The 12,287-nt window shown below is 41.8% G+C and overlaps 1 protein-coding gene across 2 annotated transcripts in view; it reads left to right on the forward strand.

The window, feature by feature from the left end:
* LOC126334642 (protein brunelleschi) overlaps nucleotides 1–12,287 on the forward strand; it is a 249,443-nt gene that overhangs the window by 149,585 nt on the left and 87,571 nt on the right. For both annotated transcript variants that reach the window (XM_049997084.1, XM_049997085.1), the window contains exon 13: nucleotides 2,009–2,135. In XM_049997084.1, the coding sequence (XP_049853041.1) occupies nucleotides 2,009–2,135 (127 nt within the window). The remainder of the gene's footprint in view (nucleotides 1–2,008; nucleotides 2,136–12,287) is intronic.

Here is a 12,287-nt window from a genome sequence, read left to right on the forward strand (position 1 = left end):
ATCTACAGTTCATAACCAATTGATTGTGGTCAGAGCCCACATCTGCCCCTGGAAATGTCTTACAATTTAAAACCTAATTCCTGAATCTCCATCTTACCATTATATAATCTGTCTGAAACTTTCCAGTATCTCCAGGCCCCTTCCATGTATACAACCTTCTTTCATAATTCTTGAATCAAGTGTTAGCTATGATTAAGTTATGCTCTATGCAAAATTCTACCAGACAGTTCCTCTTTCATTCCATACCCCCATTCCATACTCACCTACTACATTTCCTTCTCTTCCTTTTCCTACTATCGAATTCCATTCACCCATGACTATTAAATTTTCATCTCCCTTCACTATCTGAATAATTTCTTTTATCTCATCATACATTTCATCAATCTCTTCCTCATCTTCAGAGCTAGTTGGCATACAAACTTGTACTACTGTGGCAGGCATGGGCTGTGTGTCTATCTTGGCCACAATAATGCATTCACTATGCTATTTGTAGTAGGTTACACATACTTCCATTTTTTCATTATTAAACCTACTCCTGCATTACCCCTATTTGATTTTGTATTTATAACCTTTAAGTCACCTGACCAAAAGTCTTGTTCCTCCTGCCACCAAACTTCACTAATTCCCACTATATCTAACTTTAACCTATCCATTTCCCTTTATAAATTTTCTAACCTACCTGTCCGATTAAGAGATCCAACATTCCATGCTCCGATCCGTAGAACGCCAGTTTTCTACCTCCTGATAATGATGTCCTCCTGAGTAGTCCCCACCTGGAGATTGGAATGGGGGACTATTTTACCTCCGGAATATTGTTACTGTTTCCGTATAAGTTTAACAAGTATCCCATCTGTTCCCAGAAACTTCATTTTGCTGAATTACTTGAGTTACTTTCCTGCACTGTATTGTCTTTTATTTTGGTACTACTATTGTCCAGTCACTGGACAAATTAGTCTGATCAGTTAACTGACTTAAAGGGAGAGCTGTAATTAAACCAAGGTGCACAGCATTTACTAGTTTTTCTCCTGTTGTAGGTGGTATGTGGCACCTTCCTCTGCTCTTTGAATCAACTTATGACCTAGTTATAGGGGATCTATAGTTCAACAAGGAGTCCAAACCATGGATCAACTCAGCATTTTTCACATGGAAAATCATTGCAAAAAGTGAAAGAAATCGCAAGTGACTGATAAATATCCAAGTACTGAGTGGGCAATAAACCTGAAACATTTGAAGCTGTAGCCTGGCACTTTATCACTCAGCCACTAAGTCACAACTAATTTTATGCACAGCCAAAAGTTCTTGTGATTTTTAGTATTATGACAGATAAGATTTTGTCTTCTGATTCACTGAATTTGCTCATTGTGGTTGTTAATTTAGTTTTTGGTTGTCCATGAGAATTTACCTTTGTCAGAATCTGTTTTAAACTTTTTTTTATATTAACTTTGCTACTACTTCTGTCCAATCTCTGTCCTATCCATCTTATCTCTCAGAATCGTGAATACACAGTTTATACATAGTCTCTATCCTACAATACCTGAATAGGAAGGGACAGAATTGTTTGCTGTCAGGAGACTCAGGGTGTACTTAAGACTTATTCTGCCACACAGTTTCAACCTGACAGAAAATTTTGACAAATAGAATTGTTAGAAAACATATAGAGCACAATATCATGTGAATCTTTCCTCCAACGACCCATGTTATCCCACCTTAGTACATTCTCTTCAAGGAATTTGTATACAATATTCTTCAAACTTTCTGGAAATCAATCAGTCATTTTGTTGCATGGTGTAGGTAACTGGTGGATGAAATAAACTACTTTGTCTGGCTCACCACTCTAATTTGTCTTTTCCTAGAGTGTTTTGAATTTTAAATAGGTGTATGCCTGAGTAATCATGGATGTGTTTTTTATGATAAAGAATTTTATGTATTTATATGGAGATATTTAATCCATTACTTTAAAGTGTAGCAAATAGCAACACACATTTTATAAACTGTTAATCTTTTCTAGCGCCTCCTAACTAATGGAGCTGTGTTTGAGAGCATACCGTCATCTCTTTGTCTTCCACCAGAATCTGGGCCACATCCCATCTCTCTATCTGGCATTCCAAAAGAACATGGCGAACTAGAAATACTAGGTATGCTGTTATAGAATATATTTAGCTAATTATACAAATATATTGATTGCAGTGATATTAAAATCATCATTCCACATTCAAGTGTCAAAAATTATCCGCTGCTGCTTTTGCAAGAAAACTGCCAAGTTGTATGTACTGGTGCTTAAAGAAGACCATGGTCTTAACATACCTGGAGTTACAGGCTGGTATCACATTACATCTTAGAGTTTAATAAGGCACAAAAATACGTATCCTTCTTCTTAGTACTGTGTTGGATACTCCCAAATTGCAGTCTTTCATTATGTTGTTGGGAGAGAGAGTTAAGTTCACCAGATCCTTAGCCTTCCACAAGTTACATACACACTAGGAGTCAAATCATATGAGCAGCAGCAAAAAAAGGAAAAGAGAGAGAAAAATATGTTGTTGGGCTGATGGTTGTCAGGTCAAACAGTTGTTTGTGTGTAGCTCGTATAGTATGTGCCACACCTCAACTGTAGTGGGGTTGCTTAGGTATGCCAGGTTCTGCTCGGGTCAGCCAACTTGAGTAACAGTTTTTGTAAAAATGTCATTCACAATAAAAGATGATGATGATTACATAATTACGAATCCAATACTATACACAAAGTCAAACAAACCTTCTCATCATCTTTCAGCTGAGGTGTCAAGATGTTTTTCAAAGTGAATTCTGAACCACCAACAGATTGTTTGGAATCAATACTAAGTCTGTCTACAAGCAAAAGAATACTTATTCAAAATCATAGGGTCACAAAGATGGAAAGTAAGGGGGAAGAGCAGAGATACATCCACTGATAAAATTGGCCCAGTTGTGAAGTAGAAACAGTGGTTTAGGGACCATGTGGAAAAACTAATGTTCTTTACAGAGCAACTCCTCCTTGCCTGTGTCTCATCACAGTATAAAACTTGTCATTTTCCTGAACTCTCCACATGAAGGGTGACCTCACTGGTTATAAAGCCAAGAGGAGCTTTTCTGTGTTCATTTGTGGCAAATATCATGCCAAAAGCTGAGTATCAGCATGTGGTCAATTTATTAAAATAACAAATTACTCAACACAGATAGTACAAAGGTGGAAAGATGACCACTTGTAGGGTTTACATTCTGTGCTTAAGCCCGTTCACACTTAAATCATCAAGAGCAGTTACAAAAATCTGACAGATATCTAGAGGTGACATCCAGGAAGTCCAATAGTCTTTGTAGAGAGAACAGTACAGTGAATAAAAAGGCAAGCTACTTTGTGAAATTATCAATATGAGTAAGTGATGTGGCAGCAGTGGCCTTTATTTGCAGTAAGTCACAACTACGCACACGTACCACACAGATCCTGATCTGTGCTATTGTGACCGAGCTCCAGCACCATGATGTGCTCTCCTGTAGTCACTGCTCTCAGCTGGCAACAAACCTCTGTTGTATTATCAGTTTCAGTACCAGACAGTAACACTGATTCTACTTGGATTAAATGACACTGTTACAACAGTATCTGTTTACTGCCATGGGCAGAATAAAAATCTTCTTTTTGTGGGTGGAAGACAGAGAAAGGAGAGGGGGTGGGAGAGCTTCGGTGCCTCGTTAAATTAACTCTTAAACTTTCTTTTCATCTCCTGCCCCAGAACTTAGTGGGAAGACATGATGGTGTGCTTCTGGGCATGCTGCTCCCTCTCCATTGCAAGCTCTGTGATGTCATGTGCAAACCAATTCATGGGTTCATGCTTCCACAGGTTTTGGAGTCATTCATCTGAAGCGATTTTTTATTTATTAACATTCCAAATTTTGCTGTTTAGGGGAGCACAAATATGAACAGGAAGAAGAAAAGAATACCAATGAAGTAGCTTCAGCATTGCCACCACTCAAAGATAATTTTTTGTTTACATTGTCACACCCTTCTTACAAAACTTGCCAGGAACTGAAACTTCCTGGCAGATTTAAACTGTGTGCCGGACTGAGACTCGAACTTGGGACCTTTGCCTTTTGTGGGCAAGTAGTCTACCATCTGAGCTACCCAAGCACGACCCATGTCCTGTTCTCACAGCTTTACTTCTGCCAGTACCTTGTCTCCTACCTTCCAAACTTTACAGAGGCTCTCCTGTTTCCTTACCAGGAACTGCTTGTTGGATAAATGATTCGTGTTTGAAAATGGGAAAATCACAAATTTAGAATGCCTGTTGAAACTGTTACTTAATGCACAAAATAGTGATTTAAAAGACGCACTCAACATGCAGGAAAATCATTTTTCTGTGGAAGACAGACAAAATACCAATACTGTGCACATCTGTTTTCTCATTCAGATTTTGGTGTTTGTGGTATTGTGGTGAAGAAGTTTTCATATCAAACATTTGGAAATCTACTGCATACCTTTTGCCTAAGTTCAATAACTGGTTTGACATTTTTAATTTGAGTAAATCCCATATGTCACAAAAGTTGAGATGCTGACTCACGGACATGTAGAACAAAAAGACTGCTAACAAGTTAAGGTTTTGGCCAGAAAGACAACTTATACACACACTTTCATGCAATGTAACCCACATTCACATAAGCACTGTCTGTGGTAGCAGAGGCCAGACTGTGAGCAGCAGCTCATGATGGGAGAAGCTATCAGAACGGTGGGGGAAAAGCGGTGGCTGGAGAGGGGAATGGGAGGGATAGCAGGGTAGAGATTAGGATGGTAAAGTGCTGCTTGTGAGAGCATACAGGGACGAGGCAGGGAGGAGATAGGGCAGCTAGGTGCTGTCATTAGGTAGACAAAAGGTGGGGGGGGGGGGGGGGGGGGAGTAAAAAGCCTGTGCACGTGTTGTTGCAATAGAAGGCTGTGTGGTGCTATAGTGGGAACGTGGAAAGGGATAGGTGGGTAAAGCACAGTGACTGAAAAAGGCCGATGCTACAAGGGTTATGGGAATGTAGGCTATATTGAAGGTAGAGTTCCCACCTGCACAATTCAAGAAAAGCTAGTGTTGGTAGGTAGGATCAAGCTGGCACAAGCTGTGATGCAGTCATCAAAATGGACATTGTGTTGGCCTGCATGCTCAGCAACTGGGTGGTCTACCAGTTTCTCGGCTGCAGTTTGTCAGTGGCCATTCATGCAGACAGACAGCTTGGTTGTCATGTCCACATAGTATGCAGCACAATGGTTGCAGCTTAACTTTTCCATTACATGACTGGTTTCACCAGTAACCTTGCCGTTGTTGAGATAGGTTATGCTTGTGACTGGACTGGAGTAGTTTGTGATGGGAGGATGTACGGGAAAGTGTCGCCACAGGGTCTGTTACATGAATATGAGCTGTGAGGCAAGAAATTGGAAACTGGGGTTGAGTAGAAATGGACGAGGATATATGTTCAGTGTGCGGCGGAATCTCACTGTGGGGGAGGCGGGAATGATAGTGGGTAGGACGTTCCTCATTTCAGGGCATGACAAGAGGTAGTCAAAACTCAGGCGGAGAATGTGATTCAATTGCTCCATTCCTATATGGTACTAAGTCAAGAGGGGAATGATGCTCTGTTGCCGGACAGTGGGTCTTCGGGGGTTGTGCGTGACTGGAGAGATAAAGCATGGGAGATATATTTCCAGAAAAGTTTGGGATGGTAACTACAGACTGTGAAGGCCTCTGTGATACCTTTGGTATATTTCAAGAGATACTGCTTGTCACTACAGATGTGTTGGCCATGGGTGGCTAGGCTGTATGGAAGGCATCTTCTTGGTATTGAATGGGAGGCAGACTTCAAAGTGGAGGTACTGCTCATGACTGGTAGATTTGATATGGACTTGGGTACTGATGTGGCCATGTTTGAGGTGGAGGTCAACAGTGAGGAATGTGTCTCATTGGATTGAGGAGGACCAGCTGAAGGGAATGAGGGAGGTGGTGTTGAGGTTCTGAAGGACTGTGGTTAAGATGTCCTGATCCTCGATCCAGATCCCGGAGATGTCGTCACTTAATCTGAACCAGGTGAGGGATTTTGGATTCAGGGTGTTCAAGAAGGAGACCTCTAGACAACCTGTGAATAGATTGGCATAGGATAGCACCATGCGGAGCCCATTGTTACATGTTGTGGGGTGGGTGTTTTTTTTCCCATAATAACTGGCCACAATGGGGGTGTCCTGGGTGTTTCAGTTACGGACTTCAGGAAGCATGAAGTAGGTAGGAGTGTAGGTAGGGAGTGGTAGGGATGAATAGAGAGAGAGAGAGAGAGAGAGAGAGAGAGAGAGAGAGATACATTGGAGAGGTTCTCGGATGGTGCTAAGGATTTGAGGAGAGGCCAGAGATCTTGCTCGATTTCTGGAATGGGATCACTGTGGCAGAGTTTGTAGGTGGACAAATTTGACAGCTGGTGGAGTCCTCCCACCAGGTAATCCTTGCGGTTCAAAACCACGGAGATGGAACCTTTGTTAGCAAGTAGGATTATAAGGTCGGGGTTAGTTCTTAAATGGTGGATTGTGGTTATTGCTGTCAATGTAAGGTTAGCTTGCATGTTGAGGGATTTGGGGAATGATGGTGAGGCAAGGTTCAAGGTTAAGAAATTGTGGGAAATTAACAAGAGGTGATTTCGTGGCTGTGGTGGTGGATAATGGTTGGATGGAGGAGTGAACTTAGTCAGGTAGGATTCAACATTGGTCTTTTCTTGAATCTGATTGGTAGAGTTGGTGGCAAAAAAGAGTTTCCACTTTAGGGACTGGGAGGAGGTGCAAAGGTCTTTAACAAGTCCAGCATGATTGAATTTGGGAAAAATGCAACAAGTGAGGCCTTTGGAAAGGACTGATACTTCTATGGGACTAAGGCTTTCACAGGGCTGTGCTTCAGATCTTTTTCAGTTCTGGATCTTGTATGTTAGTGGGAGGAAGGGTTTGAGGGTGGGGTAAATGTAGTAGGTCTACAAGGTAGGGTTTATCAGCTGTGAGGGGATGCACGGGGGAATTGGAGGCTGTCGTAGAGGTGGTGGATAGTGGTAGTCCAGGGTGCGAGTAGGTGGAGAACAGAATGAAGGGTTTTTTGAGGTGGCATTTTATATGCTGCTCAGGTTCCTGCAGGGCAAGAGTTTGTATATGAGATGGGTTACAAGAATTTGGGATTGCACAGCAGGAGAATTTTACAGATTGGAAGGAAGTATTGGAAGGAGGTCTGGGCCTGATTTACATGGCCTTGCAGGACTATGTTGGTGAGGGTTAAGGACTGGCAGAATGTGAACAGATGGATGTCACTGTGGAAGGAGGGGTTTCTATTTAGAAATAGGTAATTTGATGGTAAGGCCATTAGGGATGATTCCATAGCCAGGCAAATGTACAGGAACAGTATGTGGTACTCGGTTCTGGCAATGGATGAAAACTTTTCTGTATTGGTGCACATGGAAGGAGTAAGGATCTTTTTTGGAGGACAAAAACTTGTAAAAATACATGTAAAATACATGAATAACATGGAAATATGTGCAAAAAAATTGCAGATCTATGTCAAAATAAGCAGGAAAAATCCCAAAAAGTTCAGAATGGATGAATTATGAGGAAACAAAATGAAGACTGAGGGAGCAGCCCAATTGTGAAAGGCGAAAACGAACTGAACTCAACAAGAAAACACAATGAGACCAAAGATAAAAATAAATAAATGGGCTATAATGTACGTTGCAGGTCAGTGGGGGGAATAATCGTATGGAGGAGGGGGAGGAAGAGGAGGACGAGGACAGTAGATATGAGTAGTTTAGGTGAGATTAGTTGTGTGTACTAGAATAAGAGAAGTGAGGAGGGCTTGGTAGGATGAGATAAAAGTCTGTGTGGTACAGGGAGGTACAGATAATAACACATGAAAATATGAGTGTTGCACAGGAAGATTGATCAATTTGAAGGTCTATAATTGCTGATTTTGGTGGGAGTGTTGTTGGATATTGAAATGCAGCACCCACAATCAGTGTGGTTATTTAGCCATGTGCTGTGTGCAGGTGAGCTGATGGATACCGTATGGCTTGTAATTCAGAGCATGTTGTGCGCTCTGGAAGGCAACATGTAAAACTTGGGACAGAAGACAAAAGAAAGGACAGACACTAAGTGTGTAATGTGATGGGAAATACTAATAAAGGGAAGCAGCACTGGGTTAAGGAATGCAAGAAAAGCCATTGGGAAAGTCAAGAAATTAATATTAATTAATGGTGTGTGACAAGGGCCTCCCGTCGGGTAGACCGCTCGCCTGGTGCAAGTCTTTCGATTTGATGCCACTTCGACGACTTGTGCATGGGGATGAAGTTATGATGATTAGGACAACACAACACCCAGTCCCTGAGAGGAGAAAATCTTCAATCCAGCCGGGAATCAAAACCGAACCCTTAGGATTGACAGTCTGTCGCACTGACCACTCAGCTACCAGGAGCGCCCTAATCAAGAAATAGAAAATCCAGGATGGGAATATGACAATATTTTGAAAAGGATAGATTGCTACTCAGGGCTGTGGGGAAGAGGTTAGGGCAGCTAGGTGCATTCAGTAGGTTGACAGAGAGTGGGAGGTTTTGAACTATAAGAATTACCTTGCAGAAGGACTCCACCAGATGTCAGATTTGTCCAACTACAAACCGTGCCACAGTGACACAATTCCAGAAATCCAGAGGATCTTCAGTCTTTCCTCAAATCCTTAGACCATCCCAGAACCTCTCAGAACCTCTCCTCAGAGTCTCTCTCTCTCTCTCTCTCTCTCTCTCTCTCTCTCTCTCTCTCTCTCTCTCTCGTCACCCCTACCACTCCCCACACTCCACCTTCTACATGCTTCCTAAAGTCCATAAACCCAACCACCTAGGATGCCTCATTGTGGCTGGTTACTTTGTCCCCACTTAGAGAACATCTGCTCTCATAGACCAACACCTTCAATCGATTACCTGCAACCTACCCTCCTACATAAAAGATACCAACCATTTCCTCCACTGACACTCCACTGTTTCTGTTACTACCTGATCATCACTATTGATGTCACCTCTCTTTACACTAACATCCCCAATGCCTATGGCCTTGCTGCTATTGAACACAACCTTTCTCAACACCTAAAGATTCCAAACTACAACCTCTTTCCTGGTCATGAGCAATTAATCCTCACCCACAATTACTTCTCCTTTGAAAGCGCACAAACACACCATCCTGTGCCAGCGTATTCATGGGCTGTCTTGAGGAATCCTTTCTAACCGCCTGGAATCCAAAACACCGCATCTGGTTCAGATTCATTGATGACATCTTCATAATATGAATCGAGGGTCAGGACATTCTATCCACCTTACTCCAGAACATCAACGCATCACCCATTTGCTTCACCTGGTACTCCTCAACCTGACAAGCCACCTTCCTTGAAATTGACCTCCACCTCAAGTATGGTTACATCAATACCTCCTCCATATAAAACCTATCAGCCACCAGCAATGTCTCCAATTTGACTTCTGCCACCCATTTCATGTGAAGAAGTTCCTTCCATAAAGTCTGGCCACCCATGGCCATCGCATCTGTTGTGATGAGTATTCTGTCTCAAAATATGCCAAGGGTTTCACTTGTTAACATACCATTTTGTTGTGCCTTTCTGTGTCTTAGCACCTTCACTACACAGTGAGTAGCAATCTCTCCTTTTCATAATACTGTCATTATCCCATTTTGGATTTTCCAATATTTGATTCAGTATGTCACAAAGAGAGAGGAAGGATTTTGAACTGAACTTAAATGAGCAAATGAAGCTATTAAATGCAGTTACTGACAGCAGACTTAACCATGGGTACTACTTTTCACACATCATAAGTATTGTTCACAAATATGACGACACCAGTGCATTACAGCTACATGCAGACTAAATTGGTAAATTGTGGGCAAGCATTTATTAACATCATTTGATATGAAAAGAAACAATGAAGATAACAGTCAAGAGTGACTAAGTGCTTGTAGAGACATTGGTGGTAATTTACAGCTAGAATATCCCAAGGTTTTTCTACAGCATAAATCATCAGTAAGAATTGTGTATTGTGGTTTCCTCCATCTCTTGATATACATGCAGAAACATTAGGGTCTGTGCCCAGGACAAATTTCAAAAATTTACATTACAATTACAATGAGTTTTACGGTTCAGATAGCACACTGCCATGACACAAAGACTAAAGGATCATTGACAACACTAAGAGAGCAATATCTGGGGCTTGTTGATGTAATAAAGGAGTGTTTTGTTACTTTTGTTGGGCCATACAAATTATAAAATAAAAATCCAGATATTGAAAAAAAAGTAAGTCGCAAAATACAGGGCTTGTAGCTTACAGGATTATAGATTTTTTGCAGTAGGACTTGGACTGTAACACCTCAACAAGGAAGTAAAATATAGTGGTCAAAACGATTAGGAATCAGTTGAGATATCTAGGTTCTGAAGTATTGTCATCGGCAGAATGAATTAAAATGGTGTGATGTCTTTCTGTCAGTTCTAAGGTGTGGAGGCAACAACATTACAGTCACCGAGATAGTGGTAATAATGGAAAGTTGTTACATAGGGGGCTGGTGTCGATTTGTGTTTACTCTACCAAACGAATTACACAAGCAGTTGGGTTCAGACAGTGTAGTGAGCAGGTAGTGCAATGCAACAAAAATGTGACTTACCCAAGGCTATGGCATGGAGAGCCATAGGATGGTTGGAAACAGGACAGACACAGAGGGAGGTGGCTGCAGCTATTGTAGTGTCCGAAAGTGTAATTCCCAGGACCTGGACGTTATTTCAGACAGTAACCATTAAAAGAAAGCAAGGCCAAGATTGTCCATGGGTAACATCAGCAAGAGATGACCATTATTTCCAGTTAACAGCCCGTCGAGAAAGGAGGCTGAATGCAACTCAGCTGCAACGCACCCTCTAGGCAACAACGTGACATGCAGTATCAATACAAACAGTCCAAATTTACCTTCGGGAGTGTGGCCTCTAACCAAGGATGCCTATGGTGTGTGTCCCATTAAAAACGTGACCTGTTTAGGCTGTAGAAACTGGGTGGAGGAACATCAGGATTGGTGTTGCAATGAATGGCGCCAGGTGCTGTTCAGAAGTGTCAGGATTTTGTCTTCAGCTTGGCAATAGTCTTTCCCTCATCTGGAGAGAACATGGAACTTGGAACAATCCTGCTTACAGGCAGGAAACATCACCATTTCATCGTGATGGATGAACGGTTTGGCAAGAGTCAGCATTGGCAGATGTACGGACCTCTATGCCATTCAGAATGGTGCTTTGACTGCTCAGAGGTATAGAGTTGTGATCCTTCAGCCTCTTGTTGTGTCCTACGATGGTGCCATTGGAGATGGGCTCCTTCTGGTAGACGATAAAGCTCGTACCCACAGAGTTGCAATGGTGGACAACTTGCTTAAAGTTGAGGGAATTGAACAAATGGAGTGGCCAGCTTGTTCGCCTGACTTAAACCTAATTGAGCAAGTCTGGGATGTGCATGGCAGACGCATTGTAGCCAGACCAGCACCTTTCACAGTGGTTGCAGAGCTGGATATTGCACTCATGGAAGAATAGCCAAATATCCCTCAAGAACTGATTGATAACCTTATACTGTCCATGCCATGCAGGTGTGCAACTGTACTCGCCATCTGAGGTGATCACACACAACATTAGAGGGCAGCGAGAATGACTGTTTCACTATTATGATAGCCACATGGTGCCTTGCTCTATGTAAATGCCATGTAAACCTCAAGTAAAGAGTTAAGGCAGTAAAATATCATACTGTATCACACACAAATTACAGTTAAAATTGCAGTTAATATCTGATCAGAATATGTTACCATATGTCTATTGTGTACTGTATCTCACCTGATCCCCTAATTGTGTTCTGCATATAAATTTCTTATTTTATTTAACTACCTATGACCCAGCCGTGTTTTATATGCGTACCATTAAGTGTTCATGGTCAGGCATATTGACTGGCATAGCCTATTGTGTTAGGGGGCCATGAATAAAATTCGGAGAACAACAATAAGTAAGTGAATATCATCAGTGTCATATAATTTATGCAATGTAAGCAGCACACACTAGGTAAGTTGTCTGGAGGTGTGATTGTCATATTTTCCATATTGAATTGACATTTGTAGTGATGTGGAAGCATATTTACAACCAATGTATGTATTGTGTGTGTTGTGTGTGTGTGTGTGTTGTGTGTGTGTGTGTGTGTGTGTGTGTGTGTGTGTTTCAATA

Source organism: Schistocerca gregaria, chromosome 2 (genome assembly GCF_023897955.1).
Source record: "Schistocerca gregaria isolate iqSchGreg1 chromosome 2, iqSchGreg1.2, whole genome shotgun sequence".
Taxonomy (NCBI): domain Eukaryota; kingdom Metazoa; phylum Arthropoda; class Insecta; order Orthoptera; family Acrididae; genus Schistocerca; species Schistocerca gregaria.